The 27,462-nt window shown below is 51.8% G+C and overlaps 2 protein-coding genes across 3 annotated transcripts in view; one reads left to right on the top strand and one right to left on the bottom strand.

The window, feature by feature from the left end:
* The window catches only part of rusc1 (RUN and SH3 domain containing 1), a 33,527-nt gene extending 19,259 nt beyond the window's left edge, over window positions 1-14,268 (top strand). For both annotated transcript variants that reach the window (XM_073061205.1, XM_073061206.1), the window contains 7 exons: window positions 1,135-1,211; window positions 1,411-1,585; window positions 8,177-8,282; window positions 8,706-8,752; window positions 10,405-11,032; window positions 12,747-12,878; window positions 13,401-14,268. In XM_073061205.1, the coding sequence (XP_072917306.1) occupies window positions 1,135-1,211; window positions 1,411-1,585; window positions 8,177-8,282; window positions 8,706-8,752; window positions 10,405-11,032; window positions 12,747-12,878; window positions 13,401-13,566 (1,331 nt within the window). In that variant the 3' untranslated portion in view covers window positions 13,567-14,268. The remainder of the gene's footprint in view (window positions 1-1,134; window positions 1,212-1,410; window positions 1,586-8,176; window positions 8,283-8,705; window positions 8,753-10,404; window positions 11,033-12,746; window positions 12,879-13,400) is intronic.
* Window positions 14,269-14,458: 190 nt separating this feature from the next.
* fdps (farnesyl diphosphate synthase (farnesyl pyrophosphate synthetase, dimethylallyltranstransferase, geranyltranstransferase)) overlaps window positions 14,459-27,462 on the bottom strand; it is a 30,650-nt gene continuing 17,646 nt past the window's right edge. Inside the window, exons 8-10 of the mRNA XM_073061204.1 lie at window positions 21,046-21,123; window positions 20,726-20,860; window positions 14,459-14,986 (exon numbers count right to left, since the gene is read on the bottom strand). Coding sequence (XP_072917305.1) covers window positions 14,786-14,986; window positions 20,726-20,860; window positions 21,046-21,123 — 414 coding nt within the window. The 3' untranslated portion in view covers window positions 14,459-14,785. The remainder of the gene's footprint in view (window positions 14,987-20,725; window positions 20,861-21,045; window positions 21,124-27,462) is intronic.

Raw genomic sequence — 27,462 nt, 5'->3', positions numbered from 1 at the left:
GGTGAGGGGATCTCAGTGGGAGGGGTGGTGAGGAGGGATCTCAGTGGGAGGGGTGGTGAGGTGATCTCAGTGGGAAGGGTGGTGAGGAGGGATCTCAGTGGGAGGGGTGGTGTGGAGGGATCTCAGTGGGAGGGGTGGTGAGGGGGATCTCAGTGGGAGGGGTGGTGAGGGAGATCTCAGTGGGAGGGGTGGTGAGGGGATCTCAGTGGGAGGGGTGGTGAGAGGGATCTCAATGGGAGGGGTGGTGAGGGGATCTCAGTGGGAGGGGTAGTGAGGGGGATCTCAGTGGGAGGGGTAGTGAAGGGATCAGTGGGAGGGGTGGTGAGGAGGGATCTCAGTGGGAGGGGTGGTGAGGGGATCTCAGTGGGAGGGGTGGTGAGGGATTCTCAGTGGGAGGGGTGGTGAGGGGATCTCAGTGGGAGGGGTAGTGTGGGGATCTCAGTGGGAGGGGTGGTGAGGGGATCTCAGTGGGAGGGGTGGTGAGAGGATCTCAGTGGGAGGAGTGGTGAGGGGGATCTCAGTGGGAGGGGTAGTGAGGGGATCTCAGTGGGAGGGGTGGTGAGGGGGATCTCAGTGGGAGGGGTGGTGAGGGGATCTCAGTGGGAGGGGTAGTGTGGGGATCTCAGTGGGAGGGGTGGTGAGAGGGATCTCAGTGGGAGGGGTGGTGAGGGGATCTCAGTGGGAGGGGTAGTGAGGGGGATCTCAGTGGGAGGGGTGGTGAGGGGATCTCAGTGGGAGGAGTGGTGAGGGGATCTCAGTGGGAGGGGTAGTGTGGGGATCTCAGTGGGAGGGGTGGTGAGGGGGATCTCAGTGGGAGGGGTGGTGAGGGGATCTCAGTGGGAGGGGTAGTGAGGGGGATCTCAGTGGGAGGGGTGGTGAGGGGATCTCAGTGGGAGGGGTGGTGAGGAGGGATCTCAGTGGGAGGGGTGGTGAGGAGGGATCTCAGTGGGAGGGTTGGCGAGGAGGGATCTCAGTGGGAGGGGTGGTGAGGGGATCTCAGTTTGGGGGTGGTGAGGGGGTTCTCAGTGGGATGGGTGGTGAGGGGATCTCAGTGGGAGGGGTGGTGAGGGGGATCTCAGTGGGAGGGGTGGTGAGGGGGGAGCTGAATATGACAATGTGTTTTCCTGCCCTCAGGTCTGGTGTGGGCGGTCAGTGTGGCCGTGGACGAGATTGTTGCTCATTTCAGCGCTGCTCGAAACGTTGTCCAGAAGGTTTGTGTTAAAATTTCCAAGGGTTATCTGTGCGGAGGTAGGGGAGGAGAACAGGTAGGGCTCCGCGATCTGCAGGATGTTCTGTTTGCTCGCAGAGGGTCTTTGGGGATGTGTGGGTGGGGAATGTACCTGGTCTCCTCTCACCACCTCTGGTACCTTCTGTCTCCCTCCCTGCCCCCCCCCCCCCCCACCCACACAGACGCAGCTGGGGGACAGCCGTCTCACCCCCCAGGTGGGCCACCTGCTGTTGTCCGGACTCTGCCCCGCACTCTCAGCGGTGATTTGGGATGGGCTGAAGCCATACCGGCAGGACCTGATCGTCGGGCGGAGGACTACCTCTCTCTGGTCGGTGGTGGAAGCTTCAGTGAAGGCAGGTAAGAACCCTGTTCATTATGTGGTGGGGGGGGGCATCCCATGTACAGGCTCCTCTCACCGAGACTCCCCCACCAATAATCGGCCTGGCACAGCGGTGGCACCCGTGCCTATAATGGGACATGCAAAGGTTTTGTCGGTACACGCCATTCAGTACCTGTCGTCCCTTTATGCTTCAAACCCCACTCATAATAAAAATGCCTTTTAAAATTATCTTTTAAAAATATTAAATATTATTTTTTTTAGGTTTTTTGAAGGCTTCTTCATCTTAAACTCTCTGCTATCCTTTCAATATTTGATCTTCTGTGAATATGCAACAAGCTTATACTTTCACATTCTGTTTTTTATGTTATCGATGAAACGTTAACAATTAGAAATTATTCATCTTTTTAAGAGATTAATCTTTTTTGAAACGGTTTTCAAAAGTAACACATTTTAATCTGTTATAATATTATTAATGATAAAATAATGACTACACATAAATAAGTAACAGGATTAATCTTTTTTCCTTATAAAAAGTCTAGAAAAATATCCTTAAAAGTCCATAATTGTTACTAATTCATTAAAATTGTTGTTCATAATTTGCTTTAAATTATTTCCTTCAAATTATTGTTACAAATTTCCTTAAAAATGTCCATGATTATTGTTTTCTAATTCATTCTCTGCTTAAATTTTTTAAAATTCAATTATAAAACTATAAGATATAGGAGCAGTATTAGGCCATTTGGCCCATCAAGTCTGCTCCGCCATTTCATCATGGCTAATACTATCCTCTCAGCCCCAATCTCCTGCCTTCTCCCCATATCCCAATCTATCAACCTCGTATCCACAGCTACTTGGGTAAACAAATTCCATGGATTCACCATTCTCTGGCTTAAACTCCTCCTCATCTCTGTTCTAAAAGGAGGTCCCTCTATTCCGAGGCTGTGTCCTCTATCCCACCAGAGGAAGTATCCTCTCCACATCCACCCTATCGAGGCCTTTCACCATTTGATAGGTTTCAATGAGGTCACCCCTCTTTCTTCTGAATTCCAGTGAGTACATCAAACGCTCTTCATATGAGAAGCCATTCAATCCTGGACTCATTTTCGTGAACCTCCTTTGAATCCTCTCCAGTTTCAGCTCATCCTTTCAAAGATAAGGGGCCCAAAACTGCTCACAACACTCCAAATGAGGCCTCACCAGTGCTTTATAAAATCTCAACATTACATCTTTGCTTTTATATTCCAGTCCTCTTGAATTGAGTGCTAACATCATCACATTTGCCTTCCTCACCACTGACTCAACCTGTAGATGAACCTTTAGGGCATCCTGCACAAGGACTCTGAAGTCCCTTTGCTCCTCAGGTTTTAAAATTTTCTCTCCATTTAGAAAAAAATAGCGGTTTGCGGGGGGGGGGGGGGGGTTGCTGCTTATGTCTGGGGGGGCTTTGGAGTTCTAACTGTGATTTATTCCTTGGAGCTGTTCTCTGTTTTTGTGGACGTTTGCGAGGAAGAAGAATTTCAGGATGTTTATTGTATACATTTCTCTGACATTAAATGTACCTATTGAATTGAAACTTTTTCATTTCTTCTTCCAAAGTGCATGACCATACACTTCTCGACTCTGTATTCCACCTGCCATTCCTTTGCCTAATTTGGACACCTGTTCTCCAAAAATTAGGGACTCTGCAAGAACAACTCCCTTCTCTCCCTCTCCGGGCACCTCCGTAACCCCCTCCTTCTCCTGTCCATACTTGGACCTTGTAAAGGCCTAGCACTGGTTTCTCCCAAACATTGCTACAATGCTGCACCCACTGAACTCACCATTATAGACAGGAGCAAAGTAGAAATGGTCAGAAAGATGTGAAAGAGTATTCAAGGAAACCATATAACCATATAACCATATAACAATCACAGCACGGAAACAGGCCATTCCGGCCCTCCTAGTCCGTGCCGAACTCTTAATCTCACCTAGTCCCACCTACCCGCACTCAGCCCATAACCCTCCACTCCTTTCCTATCCATATACCTATCCAATTTTACCTTAAATGACACAACTGATCTGGCCTCTACTACTTCTACAGGAAGCTCATTCCACACAGCTATCACTCTCTGAGTAAAGAAATACCCCCTCGTGTTTCCCTTAAACTTTTGCCCCCTAACTCTCAAATCATGTCCTCTCGTTTGAATCTCCCCTACTCTCAATGGAAACAGCCTATTCACGTCAACTCTATCTATCCCTCTCAACATTTTAAATACCTCGATCAAATCCCCCCTCAACCTTCTACGCTCCAATGAATAGAGACCTAACTTGTTCAACCTTTCTCTGTAACTTAAGTGCTGAAACCCTGGTAACATCCTAGTAAATCGTCTCTGCACTCTCTCTAATTTATTGATATCTTTCCTATAATTCGGTGACCAGAACTGTACACAATATTCCAAATTTGGCCTTACCAATGCCTTGTACAATTTTAACATTACATCCCAACTTCTGTACTCAATGCTCTGATTTATAAAGGCCAGCGTTCCAAAAGCCTTCTTCACCACCCTATCTACATGAGACTCCACCTTCAGGGAACTATGCACTGTTATTCCTAGATCTCTCTGTTCCACTGCATTCCTCAATGCCCTACCATTTACCCTGTATGTTCTATTTGGATTATTCCTGCCAAAATGTAGAACCTCACACTTCTCAGCATTAAACTCCATCTGCCAACGTTCAGCCCATTCTTCTAACCGGCATAAATCTCCCTGCAAGCTTTGAAAACCCACCTCATTATCCACAACACCTCCTACCTTAGTATCATCAGCATACTTACTAATCCAATTTACCACCCCATCATCCAGATCATTTATGTATATTACAAACAACATTGGGCCCAAAACAGATCCCTGAGGCACCCCGCTAGTCACCGGCCTCCATCCCGATAAACAATTATCCACCACTACTCTCTGGCATCTCCCATCTAGCCACTGTTGAATCCATTTTATTACTCCAGCACTAATACCTAACGACTGAACCTTCTTAACTAACCTTCCATGTGGAACTTTGTCAAAGGCCTTGCTGAAGTCCATCAAAGGCCTTGCTGAAGTCCATTCAAAGGCCTTGCTGAAGTCTAAGAGACTGAACAAAGAGACTAGTAACATCAGATGAACTGCTCACCCGTTATGACCCATCCCTGCCTATCAGACTGATGTGTGATTAGCATTGGTGCTGTTTTGTCACTCACTATGAAAGATGGATCTGAACACCCAATTTGCATTTGCGTCAAGATCACTGACAAGTGCAGAACGCAACTACGCACAGATCGACCGAGAGGCCTTTAGTCTAGTACGGGCAATATAGAAGTTCCACCACGACCTCCACGGACAAAAGTTTATGCTAGTGACCGATCACCAGCCTCTTGTGTCCAGTTCCCAGGAAGGGAATTCCAGAGATGACTGCTACCCAGTTGCAAAGTTGGGCATTTTTCCTAGAGACCACTCTTCTGACTTAACGTTCAAGGGCACCAAACAACACAGCAACAGTGATGGCTTGTCGCGTATTCTGCTGTTGGCAACTGAAGAAGAAAGTTCTTCTTTCTTTGAGCCAGCAGAGGTGTTCCATTCCACTGGCGGACCAGTTGTCGGTAACAAATTCTGAAATACAAAGAGAAGCGAAGAATGACCCGACATTGTCAGAAGTTTCTGATGGCCAGCTCACGGTAACCCTACGTTTCCAGAGTTCTCAGCGAGACGAGACCAACTGTCTGTATATGAAGGCACGCTAATGTGTGGATCTCGTGTTGTGGTTCCCTCTAAACTGCGCACCAGAGTGTCAGAGAATCTGTATGAAGGACACCAGGGTGCAGTCAAGATGAAGAGTCTCACTACTTGTGGCTGAGAATAGATTGGAGACTGGACCAAGAGCTGTTTGGGATGCAATGAATTTCAAAATGCACCCCTACAGGAACCTTTACACCTGTGGGAGTGGCTGTTTTCACCAGCTGACTTTGCTGGACTGCATGTTTCTGATTACTGTGGATGATCATTCAAAGTAGCCAGAAGTCCTACCAATGAAGTCAAACACCTGGCAAAGGGTCTCGGCCCGAAACGTCGACAGCGCTTCTCCCTATAGATGCTGCCTGGCCTGCTGTGTTCCACCTGCATTCAGTGTGTGTTGTTTGAATTTCCAGCATCTGCAGATTTCCTCGTGTTTGCACCTCAGAAAAGACTGCTTTTGCTCTGAGGACTATCTTCTGCAGAAGAGGCCTACCAGAACAAACTGTGGGTGACAACGGGCCACAGTACACACCAAAAGAGTTCAGACTGTCCGTGAAGGAAAATGGCATCAGACATTTCCAGTCAGCTCCTCCCCACCAGCAATGAATGAGTCAGCTGAAAGGTTCATCCAAACCTTCAGGAAGTCCATTAAAGCCGTGAACGGGGGGGAGGGGGATTTCTCTACCGCACAAGGTGGACAATTTCCTTTTTGTGTATCGGAACTCTGTTCATGCAACAACAAATCCAACACCTGCAGTGCTGTTCATGAGCAGGAATCTCACATGGACCTCCTGAAACCAGATCTACAGTGGGAAGTGTGGAATAGACAGTTCAACCAGTGAAGCAGCGAGGAGCGTCGAGGTTGGACAGAAAGTCCCTAGCGTGGGATTACTGAGAAGACAAGTGGACACCCGGTAGTTCAGCTACAGGAACTGGACCAACGATGTACACAGTGGATGTTGGAGATCAGACAGTGACATGACACCTGCAACAGAGAAGGTTGTCTTTGACAAGGCATCGGCCAAACCCAATACCTCTCCACAGATCCAGAGTCACTCTCCTGCAAGAAACAGAGCGGCACCCAACACACTGAATCTTTAGTATAGTGTAGTTACGGACTGTTATTGTGAAAGCATGTTTATCTGAATATGTTTTGTTAAAGGGAAATCAAACGTTTTGTTACATATACAGTTTTATGTTATATTAATCGAAAGGGGGAGGAAGTGTAATGTATGGATCTATTTTGTTTAGGGCAATGACCCCCCCCCAGGACTACTTATTAATGCAGATTGATCTGTTTAACCTCACCTCCACATGTGTGCTCTTATTTAATTGTGCAGACACGACAAATTTTGGTAGTTGTGGGCACGTTACCTTGGCACTGGAAGTGTGGCGATGCTCACGGGCTGCCCACAGCACATCCTTGGTTGTTGAAGCAAATGGCGCCTTTCACTGTATGATGTACACGTGACAAATAAAACTAATCTTTACCTGTAGATCTTTGACTGTCAGGACAATACAGTGAAGCCTGATCTTCATCCAGAATCCTGGATAAACCTCGTCAAAGCCTGCACTTGTGAATGGGGAGCAGAGCCTTCCCCTCCCCTCCTGGGGTCTCCCTTACAACTCTGTCTTCGACCTCAGGGCCCACTGTTGGTGCTCCGTCCTCTAAACGGATCCGGGCTACTCTAACGACACCATAAGACTCCGGACCAGAATGAGGCCATTCAGCCCATTGAGTCTGCTTCACCATTCCATCATGGCTGATTTATTTTCCCTCTCAGCCCCGTTCCCGAGCCTCCTGCCCATAAACTTTGACGCCCTTTATCAGTAAAGAAACTTTTAACTTCCACTTTAGATATCCCCAATGACTTGACCCCCATGGCCTTTCGGAAATCCCACACTGGTACTCCAAGAACCTCTGAACCTCTAATCTCAGAACTGGCCCCCCATTTAGAAAATAATCTTTATTCCTTATGTTGAAGTGCACGATCGTACATTTCCCAACATCTGTCCCTTCTTTGCCGATTCTCCTAATCTGTCCAAGTCCCCCTGCAGACTCCCACTGCCTGCCCCTCTATCTACCTTCATTATCTGCCATGTCATGTAACATGGGTGATCGTGGTCCTGGCAATTTTCTCTGCAGAAGTGGTTTGTCATCGCCGCCTTCTGGGCAGTGTCTTTGCAAAGACGGGTGACCCCAGCCGTTATCGATACTCTTCAGAGATTGTCTGCCTGGGGTCAGTGGTCGCATAACTAGGACTTGTGATATGCACCGGCTGCTCATACGACCGTCCACCACCTGCTCCCATGGCTTCACGTGACCCTGATCAGGGGCCAAGCAGGTGCCACACCTTGCTCAAGGGTGATCTGCAGGCCAGTGGAGAAAAGGAGTGTCTTACACCTCCATCTCCATCCCACCGCCTTCATATTGTCCACAGATTTGGCCACAAGGCCATCAATTCCAGTATCCAGATCATTAGCATATAACTTGAAAAGAGGTGGACCCAACAGAACACCACCAGTACCTGGTCAGCCTCCCAGACTTGCCCATACCCCCAAGAGTGGAGGGGGCAGGGGAAAACCACCGCCCGCAGTTTCCATCTCTACCATCCCAACTCGGAAGCATCTCGGCCATTACTTCACCGTTGCTGGGTCTAATCCCTCCTCGATCAGCCAACACGTCCACCCTCAGCCCTCTCGAAGGGCAGTTAGGGACAGGTGATGAACACTGGTTTGCCTACTGATTTCAGCATTGGTGACCAAAACAAAGTTGTCGGGAGGGGAACCCTTCAGGCGTGCGTCTCTCTCTGATGGTCTGTCTGTCCCTCTCTCTCCCCTCCCCTGTAGATCACTCCACGGGGAAACTGTACAGTCTGGTTCAGCAGCTGGACCAACTCTCCCAGCTCAAGAGCTCCCAGAAGAAGTTCAATGCCTTCATATTTACTCTGTTAAAGTGAGTGTTGGGAGGTAGGATTCTCTCTCCACCTCCAGTCCTCTCTCCCATCCCTCTATCTCATCATCCCCTCTGAACCCTCCCCTCAATCTCTCCATTTTCCCGCCATTTTGTTCTCTCTCTCTCCTCCTCCCCTTCCCTCTGTTTCGCTCTTTGACTCCTTATCCGCCCCATCCCACTCTCTCTCCTCCCTCTCTGCCCCCACATTACTCCCCTCTCCCCCCTTCCCCCTCTATCCCACCCCCTCTCTTTCTATGTCTTCCTCCCTCCCCCTCTGTACACACCATCAGTATGGAGTCTCACCTCTTGCCTCTCCCCCCTTCCCCCTCTATCCCACCCCCTCTCTTTCTATGTCTTCCTCCCTCCCCCTCTCTGTACACACCATCAGTATGGAGTCTCACCTCTTGCCTCTCCCTCCTGTAGCCTCAAGGTGCTTGATGTCTGGATGGTGTCCTTGTACAACTGCACAGGTGAGATGTCACCCCTCCCTTGTCCGTACGGTCACCCCTCCCTTGTCCGTAAGGTCACCCCTCCCTTGTCCGTATGGTCACCCCCTCCCTTGTCCGTACGGTCACCCCCTCCCTTGTCCGTACGGTCACCCCCTCTCTTGTCCGTACGGTCACCCCCTCCCTTGTCCGTACGGTCACCCCTCCCTTGTCCGTACGGTCACCCCCTCTCTTGTCCGTACGGTCACCCCCTCCCTTGTCCGTACGGTCACCCCTCCCTTGTCCGTACGGTCACCCCTCTCTTGTCCGTAGGGTCACCCCTCCCTTGTCCGTACGGTCACCCCCTCTCTTGTCCGTACGGTCACCCCTCCCTTGTCCGTACGGTCACCCCCTCTCTTGTCCGTACGGTCACCCCCTCCCTTGTCCGTCGGGTCACTCCCCTCCCTTGTCCGTACGGTCACCCCCCTCCCTTGTCCGTACGGTCACCCCCTCCCTTGTCCGTACGGTCACCCCTCCCTTGTCCGTACGGTCACCCCCTCCCTTGTCCGTACGGTCACCCCTCCCTTGTCCGTACGGTCACCCCCTCTCTTGTCCGTACGGTCACCCCTCCCTAGTCCGTACGGTCACCCCCTCCCTTGTCCGTACGGTCACCCCCTCCCTTGTCCGTACGGTCACCCCCTCTCTTGTCCGTACGGTCACCCCTCCCTTGTCCGTACGGTCACCCCCTCCCTTGTCCGTACGGTCACCCCTCCCTTGTCCGTACGGTCACCCCCCTCTCTTGTCCGTACGGTCACCCCCTCCCTTGTCCGTACGGTCACCCCTCCCTTGTCCGTACGGTCACCCTCTCCCTTGTCCGTACGGTCACCCCCTCCCTTGTCCGTACGGTCACCCCTCCCTTGTCCGTACGGTCACCCCCCTCCCTTGTCCGTACGGTCACCCTCTCCCTTGTCCGTACGGTCACCCCTCCCTTGTCCGTACGGTCACCCCCCTCCCTAGTCCGTACGGTCACCCTCTCCCTTGTCCGTACGGTCACCCCTCCCTTGTCCGTACGGTCACCCCCTCCCTTGTCCGTATGGTCTTTGTGGGGTGGGGGACTGGGGAGAGCACCAGGCAGTAATGCTTAGGTTAATGACACTCCTATTGCCCCCTCTCCGTCACCCCTGAACCTCCCTACCCTGCTCTGGGTATCATGCCCAACCCCAGCTCCTCCACTGGTCCAGCCTGACCCTCACTTCGAGCTTCAGTGCTGACCTCTCCCCAGCTCGTGATCAAACCTCCCTCTCACAAGATGTTAAGGGTTATCGATCAAGAGTGAGTCTTAAACTTCCCTCCCCTCCTGCCTCACTGCTCCTCCCTTCTCGTCACCCTACCCAACGTGGTGCAGCGGTCCCCACCTTGCCGCCCCCTCTCCGTGAGGCATCCCTCCCTCCTGGGATTTTGTGTTGGGGCTGACGTTCAGGTCTCTGACCCTCGTGATTGGATGCCTGACCCCTGCCTCCTCCACCACTCACACTTCTTCCCTCCTCTCTCTCCACCCCTTTCCTCCCTCCCCCTCTCCCTGCCTCCCCTTCTCCTCTCGCCCTCCCCCCTCCCTCTTCCTCCTTCATTCCTCTCTCCCTCGCCATCCCACCTGTCCCTCCCCTCTCCCTTCATCTCTCCCTCTCTCTCACCCACAGAGGTCTTGAAGACACACTACACGCCTTCAGCCTTCCTCTGGGCGGCCCACTCCTCGGACCGCGGAGCCTTCGAGGAGCTCCTGCTCCTCCTGCAGCCCCTGTCCGTCCTCGCCTTCCAACTGGACCCACTCTTTGAATACCACCACCAACACTTGCTGGCGAGGAGCAGTGCACCGGAGCGGGATCCGGCCCAGGAGGACGGGGAGAAGCGGCTCAGGAATGGTCTAGGGAGCGAGGAGGGACCTGTGACCAGCCGAGCGGCCAGGGAGCCGCTGGGGGAAGGAGATGGCTACCGGTTACAGGAGACGTTTGACCAGGTGTCCCGCTGGGCGAGCAGGCTGGCGCGTGCCGTTCTGGAGCCGGGGCCCCGCCAGGAGCAAGAGGAAGATCACGAGCCCGCGGCGGAGACCCGGGTCGGGGAGCCGGGCTGGTGGGCGCAGCTGGGCGAGAGCTGCAAGTTCTACCGCACCTCACCGGGTCCTGGCGCGCGGTTCAATGCCTCGGGCGGCCGTGAGAGGCGCCAGGAGGGCAAGCCACTGCAGCTGGCTTCGCTCTTCGGTGCCAGGATCCCCTCCACCTACTCCCCTGGTGAGGCGGAGGCACAGAAACCCTCCGGGCAACGGCGCAGGTAATGAGGAGCAGGTGACCCCTGCGCTATTCTCAGTTTTCACCAACTCCCCTCTCCTCTTCGGTCCTCCACCCTTCACCCAACTCCCCTCTCTTCCTCCCCCCTCCACCCAACTCCCCTCTCCTCCTCAGTCCTCCACCCTCCACCCAACTCCCCTCTCCTCCTCAGTCCTCCACCCTCCACCAACTTCCCTCTCCTCCTCCCCCCTCCTCAGTCCTCCACCCTCCACCCAACTCCCCTCTCCTCCTCAGTCCTCCACCCTCCACCCAACTCCCCTCTCCTCCTCAGTCCTCCACCCTCCACCCAACTCCCCTCTCCTCCTCAGTCCTCCACCCTCCACCCAACTCCCCTCTGCTCCGCAGTCCTCCACCAACTCCCCTCTCCTCCTCGGTCCTCCACCCTCCACCCAACTCCCCTCTCCTCAGTCCTCCACCCTCCACCAACTTCCCTCTCCTCCGCGGTCCTCCACCTTCCACCCAAATCCCCTCTCCCCTCTACTCTTCCATCTTCTCTCTCCCCCATCCCCTTTCCCCCCTCCTTCCCTACCTTCTCTTCCCCCCTTCCCCTCCCTCCCTTTCCACTTTCCCACCATTCCCTCCTCTCTCGCCATCTCCTTTCCCTCCCCCCTCCTTTCTCTCCAGTGGAGTTTTATGAAATCGCGAGAGGTGTAGGGAGGGTGGGTGATCACAGTCTTTTTTACCCCAGCGTAGAGGAGTCCAAAACAAGATTGGCAGTGACGGGAAAGAGTTAAAGGGGACCTGTAGGACTACTTTTTCCACGTCGAGGGTGGGATATGGTCGGAGCTGCCAGAGGAAGTGGTGGAGGTGGGACAGTCACAGCGTTTAGCGATGTGTGCAGGTAAATGGATAGGATCGGGTCAGACGAGTACGGGCCAAACCATGGGCAAATGGGACGAGCTTAGATAGGCAGCTTGCTGGGCATGGATTAGGTGGGCCGAAGGGCCTGTTTCTGTTGAATGCAACCACAGGGGAAGTGAACTGCACACAGACAAATGAAATGCAAGGGCCACGACGATTGAAGAGCCAGAGTTTATCTTTTAGCGTAGAGACTTGGGGGAACCACGCCGTCGAGCACCTTCGTTCCATGGCATGGATTTCCCTGTGGCTATCCATTTCAGTTCAAATTCCCGTTCTGGCACATCTGTCCATGGCCACCCCACTGGAGCAACACCTCGTATTCCTCCTGAATAGCCTTCAAGCTGATGGCATCAACTCCAATGACTGGTAATTTCTCCCCCCCATTCTGGATTCCCTCCTACACCCTTTCTTTGCCTCACCTCCTGGTGCCCTTCCTCCCATGGTCACTTCCGTCTCCTATCAGATTCCTCACCTCTTCCACCTATCCCCAACCAGCTTCTTACTTTGTCAATCTCTCCTGCACCCACCTACCTTCCCCTCCCCACCGTTCTTCACCGTTTTCCCCCAGTTTAGATCCAAAACACCAACTCTTTATTCCCGTCCAAATTTGCTAGCCGACCTGCAGAGTTCCTCCATCATTTTGTCTCTGCTGCTCTGGATTTCCGACATCTGCAGAATCTCCTGTGTTTAGTCTCAGAAAAGGTTTAGTACAGCTCAAGGGTGGAGGAAGGCAGGAATGGAGGCGAGGGAAAAGGAGAGGATTGGTCTGGGTGCAGTGTGGATGGGAAAGGGAGCCTGATCTCATCCGATATCCTGTCTCCTCCGTGTGTGTGTAGGCTGCCCTCGGAATGGCTGTGGGTTAACATCGAGCGCCTGTGGGGAGCCCCAGAAGTGGAGAAGACTTGCCCCCACCCCACTGGACTGGCAGAGGCGAAGCCACCGCCCCAGAGAGCCAGCACAGCAGTGAGGTAGGGCGACCATCTCTGGACAAGGACTTGGAAGTCCATTCAGTCCATCTCCAACCTGTTGGAGGGGAAGTCAATATTGACCAAAAAGAGGTTGCTCATAGATGTTTCTATCACTGGAGTCAGACGTTCCTAGCGAAATGGCGGGGTTGGGAGCAGACTAATTCACCCTGGGAGTGGTTGAGGCAAGTGGAGCAGGAGGTTGATCCAAGGAAGAGGGATGAAGGGTGGATTGGAGGACAAAAGCTGTTTACCAGCAGAGTTGGGACACTCCAGTCTATACCTCCTCTGCACCAGGAAACAAGGCTGGTTGGTGAACGCTCCTGCTAAAATGCCCCAGTATAACTGTGAATAAGGGTGGAAGCCCTCACACTAGGGTTGGGGGAAGGGAGGGAGAGGGCAGTAAGTGTTGTTGGGGTGTGGGGTGGGCGTGTGCTGGATCTATCCCCCAGTGTGGAGGCCATCATGCACGATCGCCGCTTCAGTCCGTCTGCTGATACCAGTTCCCCTCTCTTCCTACCCCAGGACAGTGCGGACTCTGTGCGACCACCCGACCCCAGAGCCAGGACACCTCGGCTTCCAGAAGGGTGACACCCTGGAGGTTTTGGGCAACGTGGATGATGCCTGGATTCATTGTCGCCGAGGAGACGCCTTGGGACTGGTGCCCATCGAGTACACATCGCTCGTCTAGCCGCGCCTGGCCGGGGGCCCACCGACCACTGTACCACAGGGTCCCGCTGCCCCTGACTGGCAGTGGGATTTCTGACCCTCATCCAGGGCAAGCAAGTCTTAAGGCTCTGCTCCCACCCACACCATTCCCACTCAAAACCTTCCTCCCATCCCCTGGAGGAAGGAATTCCTGCTGTAATGATCCTCTTCTGGGAAGGAGTTCCTGAGGGTGATGACCCAGGGGAAGGAAATCCCTGCTGCACTGACCCTCACCTGAGGAAGGAGTTCCTGGAGGTGATGATACTATCCAGGGGAAGGAAATCCCTGTTGCACTGACCCTCTCTCGGGTGATAACTCTACCCAGGAAAACCAATTCCAGTCACCTCCAGGGAGGAAGGAATTCATGGTGTACTGACCCCCTCCTGGGGAAGTTCTTGGAGGTGATGACTTCAGGTTTAGAGTTTTCTTCCATTCCACCCCTCTCCGGCAAATGGGTTCCTGGGACACCGATCTTCCCCATGCGCCGACGTTCCTCCCTCCTGCATGTGCACCCTCCCCCAAGTGGGATTGGACCCACGTCTCAAATACGACTGATGTCTGCCTGTGTATAGGACCGTGACAGAGAAACCACCCACCCCACCCCTCTCTCCGTGACTGTCTCTTGCTGTAAAACTGGATTCCAGTACACGTGAACGCTGCTCTTCAATAAAATGCTCTGACAACAGGGTTTGGCTGTTCTTGCTGATGGCTCTCTGCATTCAGAAAGCCCACCGCTTGTTGGGGAATGAAGATGTTGCTCCCTCCTCCTGTACAAAGCTATGTGCTGTGGTCTGTGAAGTGTGGCTTTCACCGGAGTAAGCCTCAGCTTGCAGCTGACGCAAAAGGCAGTCACAAAGTGGCAACACTGACATCAGTTATGACAGTTTTTAAATATTTATTTATAGTTACACACTGGACAGAGTGAAGCTCCCCTCTGCACTGTCCTATCACGCACCATTGAGGCCAGACACATACTGAAGCTCCCTCTACACTGTCCCATCAAACAGAATAATTTTCCACTGATGCACATTGGGTTCACTGCAGAATAATTTATTCCCACTGGCTCTCTCTTCCTGCACAGTGAACCTCAGACAGTCTGTTCCCATATATACACGTCCCCTTCCCCTATGTACAGTTTTGGGCCCCTGACCCTCAGGTTGGAGATTAGCACCAGGGCGAAGGGAAAGTCGTGCTCCCTCGATCTACTTCTTCCTCTTGTAGATGCGGTTGGCGAAGGTGAGGAAGACGTCCTGGGGCAGGAGGCCGCAGTGCTCGCTCACCAGCCCCTTTAGCCGCTGGTAGCTGTCGTTTTCATACTGATGGAAGGCCTCGGAGAGTCTCAGCTCCTTGTACAGAGCCTTCACCTTCGCCACCTTCTCCGGCTCCCGCTGTCCGTAGTTCTCCTGCGGCCGCAGGGAGAGAGAACAAGGTCAGGCAGGGAGGAAGGTCTGGGGAAACACTCAGGTATATCCGGCACATCTGCTCATTAATACAAGTGTCTAATCAGCCGATCACGTGGCAGCAACTCAATGTATAAAAGCAGGCAGACATGGCCAAGAGGTTCAGCTGTTGTTCAGACCAAACATCGGAATGGAGAAAAAAACGTGATCTAAGTGACTTTGACGGTGGAATCATTGTTGGTGTCGGACAGGGTTGTTTGATATCTGGGAACTGCTGATCCCCTGGGATTTTCACACACAACAGTCTAGATTTAACAGGGAATGGTTCCCAAAAAAAAAATCATCCAGTGAGTGTCAGTTCTGTAGGTGAAAACACCTTGTTAGTGAAGCAGGTCAGAAAATGAACCAACTGGTTCAAGCTGACAGGAAGATGACAATATCTCAAATAACTACCTGTGGTGTGCAGAAGAGCATCTCTACACGACACGTTGAAACTTGAAGTGGCCACTGAGTGTAGGTTTGGGGTAGATGGGACGGCATGGAGGCATATCTGCTAGCGTAACACCGTTAATTTCCACTGCTGTCTGTAAGGAGTTTGTATGTTCTTCCTGGGACCAGGTGCTCTAACTTCCTCCCATGTACAAAGATGTACAGCTAGGGGTTGGTAAGTTGTGGGCATATCACGTTGGTTGCTGGAAGCATAGCGACACTTCCTCGCGACTGCGGTAGTCACCGACAGAAATGATGAATTTCACTGCATGGTTTGGTATATGCATGACAAAGATAATCTAGAGATCTTGCATCTTTAAGCAGACCTGAGGGGGAATTTTATCCCCGTGGGAAGTGGGAACCAAGAGCACACAACCCAGGTGGTTGGTGGAAAGCAGAGACCAACAACGTTTAAGTATCTGGGCGAGCACTTGAATGACCAAGGCAAACGAGGGTACAGATGGAATGCTGGTAAACGGGACAGTACCTCATAGGAACAGGCCTTTCGACCACAATGTCTGTGCTGAGCACAATGCCGAATTCTTCTGCCTCTCCATTCCCTGGATATTCATGTTCCTCTTAAACACCACCACCACCACCCCTGGGAGCCCCTTCCAGACACCCATCACTCTCACCATGTGTATATTACAAACAACTTGCCCCACACATCTCCTGTATACGTTCTTCCACTCGCCTTAAATGTATGACATTTCTATCTTGGCAATAGGAATCCCTATGCTATCCTAAAAAAAACCTCAATCCTGCCCCTCATAATTTTATAAACCTCTATCAGATCTCCCCTCAGTCTCCATAGAAAACAAGCCAAATTTGTCCAACCTCATGCCGTCTAATCCAGGCAGCATCCCGGTGAGCCACTCTGTAGCCTCCACACCTGACAGGACAGACGTACTCCAGATGGGAAAGGTTGAGCAAACTGGGGCTCTTGGGATGAGGCTTGGTAGAGGGGGTAGAAGATTATGAGAAGCAGAGATACAGTGGACAGTCAATGCCTTTTGCCAATGGCCAATACCGAAGGACGTCCGTTTAAGGTGATAGGAGGCAAATTTGAGGTAGGGTGTTCTTACAGAGTGGTGGGTGTGTGGAACACACGGCCTGGACTGGTGGTACAAGCAGATAGACTAAGGATATTTAAAAGATTCAAAGAGGCACATGGATGATAACAATAAGGGCTATGTAGGAGGGAAAGGTTAGATTAATCTTAGAGTAGGTTAAAAGGTGGGCACAACATCGTGGACAGAAGGGCCTGTACTGTGCTGGAATGTTCTATGACGGAGCCACAGCGATGGCTGAATTCTACTCCGATGTCTTATGGAACCTTTTCAGTGCTCTGCACCTTTCCAGCTTAGGTTTAGAGTAAATTTATATAGCTGCCACACTATCGTGGGCCTAGGACCTATACATAGACAATAGGTGCAGAAGTAGACCATTCGGCCCTTCGAGCCTGCACCGCCATTCTGAGATCATGGCTGATCATCTACTATCAATACCCGGTTCCTGCCTTGTCCCCATATCCCTTGATTCCCCTATCCATAAGATACCTATCTAGCTCCTTCTTGAAAGCATCCAGAGAATTGGCCTCCACTGCCTTCCGAGGCATTGCATTCCAGACCCCCACAACTCTCTGGGAGAAGAAGTTTTTCCTTAACTCTGTCCTAAATGACCTACCCCTTATTCTCAAACCATGCCCTCTGGTACTGGACTCTCCCAGCATCTGGAACATATTTTCTGCCTCTATTTTGTCCAATCCCTTAATAATCTTAAATGTTGCAATCAGATCCCCTCTCAATCTTCTTAATTCCAGCGTGTACAAGCCCAGTCTCTCTAACCTCTCTGCGTAAGACAGTCTGGACATCCCAGGAATTAACCTTATGAATCTTCGCTGCACTTCCTCTACAGCCAGGATGTCCTTCCTTAACCCTGGAGACCAAAACTGTACACAATATTCCAGGTGTGGTCTCACCAGGGCCCTGTACAAATGCAAAAGGATTTCCTTGCTCTTGTACTCAATTCCCTTTGTAATAAAGGCCAACATTCCATTAGCCTTCTTCACTGCCTGCTGCACTTGCTCATTCACCTTCAGTGACTGATGAACAAGGACTCCTAGATCTCTTTGTATTTCTCCCTTACCTAACTCCACACCGTTCAGATAATAATCTGCCTTCCTGTTCTTACTCCCAAAGTGGATAACCTCATACTTATTCACATTAAACGTCATCTGCCAAGTATCTGCCCACTCACCCAGCCTATCCAAGTCACCCTGGATTCTCCTAACATCCTCATCATATGTCACACTGCCACCCAGCTTAGTATCATCAGCAAACTTGCTGATGTTATTCTCAATGCCTTCATCTAAATCGTTGATGTAAATCGTAAACAGCTGTGGTCCCAATACCGAGCCCTGTGGCACCCCACTAGTCACCACCTGCCATTCCAAGAAACACCCATTCACCGCTACCCTTTGCTTTCTATCTGCCAACCAGTTTTCTATCCATGTCAATGTCTTCCCCCCAATGCCCTGAGCTTTGATTTTACCCACCAATCTCCTATGTGGGACCTTATCAAATGCCTTCTGAAAATCGAGGTACACTACATCCACTGGATCTCCCTTGTCTAACTTCCTGGTTACATCCTTGAAAAACTCCAATAGATTAGTCAAGCATGATTTGCCCTTGGTAATTCCATGCTGGCTCGGCCCAATCCTATCACTGCTATCTAGATATGCCACTATTTCATCCTTAATAATGGACTCTAGCATCTTCCCCACCACCGATGTCAGGCTGACAGGACGATAGTTCTCTGTTTTCTCCCTCCCTCCTTTCTTAAAAAGTGGGATAACATTAGCCATTCTCCAATCCTCGGGAACTGATGCTGAATCTAAGGAACATTGGAAAATGATTACCAATGCATCCGCAATTTCCAGGGTCACCTCCTTTAGTACCCTAGGATGCAGACCATCTGGACCTGGGGATTTGTCAGCCTTCAGTCCCATCAGTCTACTCATCACCGTTTCTTTCCTAATGTCAATCTGTTTCATTTTCTCTGTTACCCTATGTCCTTGGCCCATCCATACATCTGGGAGACTGCTTGTGTCTTCCCTAGTGAAGACAGATCTAAAGTACATTAAATTCTTCTGCCATTTCTCTGTTTTCCATAAAAAATTTCACCCAATTCATTCTTCAAGGGCCCAACATTGTTCTTAACTATCTTCTTTCTCTTCACATACCTAAAAAAGCTTTTGCTATCCTCCTTTATATTCCTGGCTAGCTTGCGTTCGTACCTCATTTTTTCTCCCCGTATTGCCCTTTTAGTTAAGTTCTGTTGTTCCTTAAAAATTTCCCAATCATCTGTCCTCCCACTCACCTTAGCTCTGTCATACTTCCTTTTTTTTTAATGCTATGCAATCTCTGACTTCCTTTGTCAACCACTGTGGCCCCTTTCCCCCCTTTGAATCCTTCCTTCTCCGAGGGATGAACTGATTTTGCACCTTGTGCATTATTCCCAAGAATACCTGCCATTGCTGTTCCACTGTCTTTTCTGCTAGGCTATCCGTCCAGTTAACTTTGGCCAGCTCCTCCCTCATGGCTCCATAGTTTCCCCTGTTCAACTGCAACACTGACACCTCCGATCTGCCCTTATCCTTCTCAAATTGCAGATAAAAACTTATCATATTATGGTCACTACCTACTAATGGCTCCTTTACTTCAAGATCACTTATCAAATCCTGTTCATCACACAACACTAAATCCAGAATAGCCTTGTCCCTGGTCAGCTCTCGTACAAGCTGTTCCAAGAATGCATCCCTTAGGCACTCTACAAACTCCCTATCCTGTGGTCCAGCACCAACCTGATTCTCCCAGTTCACCTGCATGTTGAAATCCCCCATAACTACTGCGACATTACCTTTGCCACATGCCAATGTTAACTCCCTATTCAACTTGCACCCAATATCCATGCTACTGTTTGGTGGCCTGTAGACAACACCCATTAGGGTACTTTTGCCCTTACTGTTCCTCAGTTCTATCCACACAGACTCTACTTCTCCTGACCCTATGTCCCCCCTTGCAAAGGACTGAATCTCATTCCTCACCAACAGGGCCACCCCACCCCCTCTGCCCACATTTCTGCCCCTACGATAGCACGTATACCCTTGTACATTCATTTCCCAGGTCTGATCTCCCTGCAGCCATGTCTCCGTTATCCCAACAACATCATAGTTACCCATTCGCACCTGGGCTTCAAGCTCATCCGCCTTATTTCTGACACTTCGTGCATTCAGATATAGAATTTTTAGCCCATTTCTCCTCTCTCTGTTTAAATTGCTGCCTATTGTGCTTAACCCAGCTCCCCGAACTCCCATCGGGCTATACGCCCCTAGAATTTTGTTGTCCTTTCTAAATTTACTTATTCTTTCAACACATTTAACTCCATGTTCCGTCAGACCATCCCTCTGTACATGTGTCCTCCTTAACACTTGTTCCGCCTCACCTTCCTCTACTACACACTTAATATTCCGGAACCATGTAGTCCCCACCTGTCCTTTATTCTTCCTCTCGCTATCCTCTCTCGCATTCTGGATCCCCGCCCCCTGCAAATTTAGTTTTAAACCCCCCCCCCCCCCCCGAGAAGCACTAGCGAACTTTCCTGCAAGAATGTTAGTACCGCTCCAGTTCAGGTGCAAACCGTCCCGTCGGAACAGATCCCACCTTCCCTGGAACAAAGCCCAATTATCTACAAACCTGAAACCCTCCCTCCTTGCACCATCCTCTCAGCCACGTATTAATCTGTATAATCCTTCTGTTCCTTGCCTCACTCGCACGTGGCACAGGTAGCAATCCTGAGATTGTTACCCTGGAGGTCCTGCCCTTCAGCTTCGCACCTGAACTCACTACACAGGACCCCCTCACTCATCCTACCCACGTCGTTGGTCCCTACATGGACCACAACATCTGGGTTCTTGCCCTCCCTCTCGAGAATAACCTACACCCGATCTGAGATGTCCCGGACCCCGGCACCAAGGAGGCAACATACCATCCGAGACTCCCGATCTTCCCCACAAAATCTCCTATCCGCCCCCCGACTATAGAATCCCCTATCAATACCACTCTTTCTCTTCCCTCCTCCCCTTCCTAGTTGAACATCTCTATATACTCACAATATTACAGCCAAGCAATGGGCCAAGGGCCTGCTTCCAAGCAGTTCTGCTCTGAGGGCTGTTGCTTAAGGTGTACTTACCTCCAACACCCTCCTCTGTTTGGGAGTGACACTCTTCAGTGCTTGAACCACCAGCCAGCTACACTTGTTGTCCTCAATGTCTGTCCCGACCTTACCAGTCACCTCAGGGTCTCCATAGCAGTCCAGGTAATCGTCCTAGGATGCAACAAGATAGCTCAGACCCACCTGGGCAAACAAAAAGAGAGGGAGGGAGTGGGTGCATTGGGGATTTGCCAAATCTTGATGGCGCCTATGGTCCGAGCTCGCTGGCATGGGACAGACATCAGGGACCACACCAAAGAAATTCAATGATTTGGAAGTGTCCTCAGCCTCCCCCTTACCTGAATCTGAAAGAACTCCCCCATCTGCAGGAGGATGGTTTGGGCAACACGATGTTCCTCCTCGCCGTCGATCCCAGCCTGTGGATAGAGCAGTCAGGGTCCACAGCGCAGAACAAGGCCCTTTCACACAACTGGTCCCAGTCAAGCAGTCCCATTCACCCACGTTTGCCCCGTACCTTTCCTCTCCACAGTATCTATTCCATGTTGTGAATGTACCTGCCTCGGCCATTTGAGGGGAGGTGGGGAGATGCGAGGGGCAAAGTTTGTTTGTTATTTTGCAAAAGCACGGAGAGTGGTGGGGGCCTGGAATGCATTGCTTGTGACGGTGGTAGAGGCAGATACATTCAGATAGGCAAATGGACATTTGTGTGGACAATATTAGTTAGCCATTTGGCTTCTAATTCAATTGGTTCATCACAACAGTGTGGGCTGAGGGGACTTTCCGTGCGCTGTACTGTTGTACGTTCTAACCAATTTCTGTGGATACTGACCACCCTCCGGGTCCTATTCAATCTCTCCCCTCTCATCCTCAACCTTTGCCCTTCAGTTCTTGATTCCCCAACTCTGAGAAAAGACTCTATGCATCCATCTTATTTATGATTTTATACACCTCAATAAAATCACCCCTCAGTCCACTACAGGTCCCTCAGTCTGCTCAACCTTTTTAAAACAAGATTAACCATACAACCATATGACAATTACAACACTGAAACAGGCCATCTCAGCCCTTTTAGTCGTGCCGACGCTTACACTCACCTAGTCCCACCGACCCGCACTCAGCCCATAACCCTCCATTCCTTTCCTGTCCATGTACCTATCCAATTTACTTTAAATGACAATACCGAACCTGCCTCTACCACTTCTACTGGAAGCTCGTTCCACACAGCTACCACTCTCTGAGTAAAGAAATTCCCCCTCGTGTTACCCCTAAACTTTTGCCCCCTAACTCTCAACTCATGTCCTCTTATTTGAATCTTCCCTACCCTCAATGGAAAAAGCCTATCCATGTCAACTCGATCTATCCCCCTCATTATTTAAATAATTAGTTTTATTTGTCACATATACTTAGAAACACACAGCAAGTGAAATGTGGTTGTTTGTGGTCAACAAGCACAGCAGTCTGAGGATGTCCTGGGACCATATTAACCTGTACGCCTTTGGACTGTGGGAGGAAAGCCAACCCATCACGGGAAAATTAACAAACTCCCAACAGAACACTGATCACCAGCACTGTACGTTACAGTAATCACACCGCCACCGTGCCTCTCCCTATAACTCAGTCCCTCAGGTCCTAGCGATATGAATCTTTTCAGTTTAATAACATTTTTCCTATAGCAGGGTACCTAATACTGCGGATGTGCCTCGGTAACGTTGCTGTACAACTGCAATGTTATGTCCTGGGTGAAGGCCAAAAGCCCCCTTCTGCTTTTAACACCACTTTCAGGAACCATGTATTGAACTCCGTGTCCTACACCACACCCCAGGGCTTTTGCTGTTCACCGTGTACATCCTACCCTGATCTGACTTTCAAAGCATGCAATAACTCACACTTATTTAATCAAACTCCATTTGCCATCCCGGCCCACTTACCCAACTGATCAAAATCCCCCTGCAATTCCTGATCATTTTCACTGTCAACACCTTTTCTGGGTCTTCTGCAAAATAGCTAACCATCATTGTAGATGAAGAGGGGAGAGGATTGGGGTTAGAAGTCAGGTGTAAATCATCTCCAGGTCCTGTTGGGAAGTGGTTATGTTTGGAAATACCCAAGTCACAATGTCTTTGAGAGTTACAGCACAGAAACAGGCCCTTCAGCCCATCGAGTCCATGCTGGCCATCAAGCACCCATTTACACTGATCCTGTTCTATTCTTACATTCCTGTCAACTCCTCCTCTGATTCTCCCTCTCACCCACACACTCAGAGGGACAGTTTACAGTAGCCAATTAATCACCGACCTTGCACACGGCACGAATACGGAGCCCATGGAGACGGGAAGAGGGGAAGCATGAACTCCAAAACACACACTGATCCTCCCAGGGGACGAGTCACACACACACTGATTCCCACTGGGGGATGGGACACAGTCACCGATCATCACTGAGGAAAAGGCACATTAACAAGATCATCACTGGGGGTACAGGACACTCACACACACACAGATCGTCACTGGGGGTACGGGACACACACACACACACAGATCGTCACTGGGGGTACGGGACACACACACACACACAGATCGTCACTGGGGGTACGGGACACTCACACACACACAGATCGTCACTGGGAGTACGGGACACACACACACACAGATCGTCACTGGGAGTACGGGACACTCACACACACACAGATCGTCACTGGGAGTACGGGACACACACACACACAGATCGTCACTGGGGGTACGGGACACACACACACACACAGATCGTCACTGGGAGTACGGGACACTCACACACACACAGATCGTCACTGGGGGTACGGGACACACACACACACAGATCGTCACTGGGGGTACGGGACACTCACACTCACACAGATCGTCACTGGGGGTACGGGACACTCACACACAGATCGTCACTGGGGGGTACGGGACACACACACACACACACAGATCGTCACTGGGAGTACGGGACACTCACACACACACAGATCGTCACTGGGAGTACGGGACACTCACACACACACAGATCGTCACTGGGAGTACGGGACACTCACACACACACAGATCGTCACTGGGGGTACGGGACACTCACACACACACAGATCGTCACTGGGGGTACGGGACACTCACACACACACAGATCGTCACTGGGGGTACGGGACACACACACACACACAGATCGTCACTGGGGGTACGGGACACACACACACACACAGATCGTCACTGGGGGTACGGGACACTCACACACACACAGATCGTCACTGGGAGTACGGGACACACACACACACAGATCGTCACTGGGAGTACGGGACACTCACACACACACAGATCGTCACTGGGAGTACGGGACACACACACACACAGATCGTCACTGGGGGTACGGGACACACACACACACACAGATCGTCACTGGGGGTACGGGACACTCACACACACACAGATCGTCACTGGGAGTACGGGACACACACACACACAGATCGTCACTGGGAGTACGGGACACTCACACACACACAGATCGTCACTGGGAGTACGGGACACACACACACACAGATCGTCACTGGGGGTACGGGACACACACACACACACACAGATCGTCACTGGGAGTACGGGACACTCACACACACACAGATCGTCACTGGGGGTACGGGACACACACACACACAGATCGTCACTGGGGGTACGGGACACTCACACTCACACAGATCGTCACTGGGGGTAACGGGACACTCACACACACACAGATCGTCACTGGGGGTACGGGACACTCACACACACACAGATCGTCACTGGGAGTACGGGACACTCACACACACACAGATCGTCACTGGGGGTACGGGACACTCACACACACACAGATCGTCACTGGGAGTACGGGACACTCACACACAGATCGTCACTGGGGGTACGGGACACACACACACACACAGATCGTCACTGGGAGTACGGGACACTCACACACACACAGATCGTCACTGGGAGTACGGGACACTCACACACACACAGATCGTCACTGGGAGTATCGGGACACTCACACACACACAGATCGTCACTGGGGGTACGGGACACTCACACACACACAGATCGTCACTGGGGGTACGGGACACTCACACACACACAGATCGTCACTGGGAGTAGGGACACTCACACACACACAGATCGTCACTGGGAGTACGGGACACTCACACACACACAGATCGTCACTGGGGGTACGGGACACTCACACACACACAGATCGTCACTGGGAGTACGGGACACTCACACACACACAGATCGTCACTGGGGGTACGGGACACTCACACACACACAGATCGTCACTGGGGGTACGGGACACACACACACACACAGATCGTCACTGGGAGTACAGGACACTCACACACACACAGATCGTCACTGGGGGTACGGGACACACACACACACACAGATCGTCACTGGGGTACGGGACACTCACACACACACAGATCGTCACTGGGGGTACGGGACACTCACACACACACACAGATCGTCACTGGGAGTACGGGACACACACACACCCACACAGATCGTCACTGGGGGTACGGGACACTCACACACACACAGATCGTCACTGGGGGTACGGGACACTCACACACACACAGATCGTCACTGGGGGTACGGGACACTCACACTCACACAGATCGTCACTGGGGGTACAGGACACTCACACTCACACAGATCGTCACTGGGGAGTACGGGACACTCACACACACACAGATCGTCACTGGGGTACGGGACACTCACACACACACAGATCGTCACTGGGGGTACGGGACACACACACACAGATCGTCACTGGGGGGTACGGGACACTCACACACACACAGATCGTCACTGGGAGTACGGGACACTCACACACACACAGATCGTCACTGGGGGTACGGGACACTCACACACACACAGATCGTCACTGGGGGTACGGGACACTCACACACACACAGATCGTCACTGGGGAGTACGGGACACTCACACACACACAGATCGTCACTGGGAGTACGGGACACTCACACACACACAGATCGTCACTGGGGGTACGGGACACTCACACACACACAGATCGTCACTGGGGGTACGGGACACTCACACACACACAGATCGTCACTGGGAAGGTACGGGACACTCACACACACACAGATCGTCACTGGGAGTACGGGACACTCACACACACAGATCGTCACTGGGGTACGGGACACTCACACACACACAGATCGTCACTGGGAGTACGGGACACACACACACAGATCGTCACTGGGGGTACGGGACACTCACACACACACAGATCGTCACTGGGGGTACGGGACACCACACACACAGATCGTCACTGGGGGTACGGGACACTCACACACACACAGATCGTCACTGGGGGTACGGGACACTCACACACACACAGATCGTCACTGGGGGTACGGGACACTCACACACACACAGATCGTCACTGGGGTACGGGACACTCACACACACACAGATCGTCACTGGGGGTACGGGACACACACACACACACAGATCGTCACTGGGGGTACGGGACACTCACACACACACAGATCGTCACTGGGAGTACGGGACACTCACACACACACAGATCGTCACTGGGGGTACGGGACACACACACACAGATCGTCACTGGGGGTACGGGACACTCACACACACACAGATCGTCACTGGGGGTACGGGACACACACACACACACAGATCGTCACTGGGGAGTACGGGACACTCACACACACACAGATCGTCACTGGGTGGTACGGGACACTCACACACACACAGATCGTCACTGGGGGTACGGGACACACACACACACACAGATCGTCACTGGGGGTACGGGACACACACACACAGATCGTCACTGGGGGTACGGGACACACACACACACACAGATCGTCACTGGGGGTACGGGACACTCACACACACACAGATCGTCACTGGGGGTACGGGACACTCACACACACACAGATCAGTCACTGGGGGTACGGGACACTCACACACACACAGATCGTCACTGGGAGTACGGGACACTCACACACACACAGATCGTCACTGGGGGTACGGGACACACACACACACACAGATCGTCACTGGGAGTACGGGACACTCACACACACACAGATCGTCACTGGGGGTACGGGACACACACACACACACAGATCGTCACTGGGGGTACGGGACACTACACACACACAGATCGTCACTGGGGAGTACGGGGACACACACACACACACAGATCGTCACTGGAGTACGGGACACTCACACACACACAGATCGTCACTGGGAGTACGGGACACTCACACACACACAGATCGTCACTGGGGGTACGGGACATACACACACACAGATCGTCACTGGGAAGTACGGACACTCACACACACACAGATCGTACTGGGGGTACGGGACACTCACACACACACAGATCGTCACTGGGGGTACGGGACACTCACACACACACAGATCGTCACTGGGAGTACGGGACACTCACACACACACAGATCGTCACTGGGTGGTACGGGACACACACACACACACAGATCGTCACTGGGGGTACGGGACACTCACACACACACAGATCGTCACTGGGGGTACGGGACACTCACACACACACAGATCGACACTGGGGGTACGGGACACACACACCACAGATCGTCACTGGGGGTACGGGACACTCACGACACACACAGATCGTCACTGGGAGTGACAGGGACACTCACACACAAACAGATCGTCACGGGGGGTACGGGGACACTCAGCACT

This window comes from Hemitrygon akajei, chromosome 11, assembly GCF_048418815.1.
Source record: "Hemitrygon akajei chromosome 11, sHemAka1.3, whole genome shotgun sequence".
NCBI lineage: Eukaryota > Metazoa > Chordata > Chondrichthyes > Myliobatiformes > Dasyatidae > Hemitrygon > Hemitrygon akajei.
Note: the sequence above shows the minus strand (reverse complement) of the source record. Positions and strands in the feature narration are given on the sequence as shown.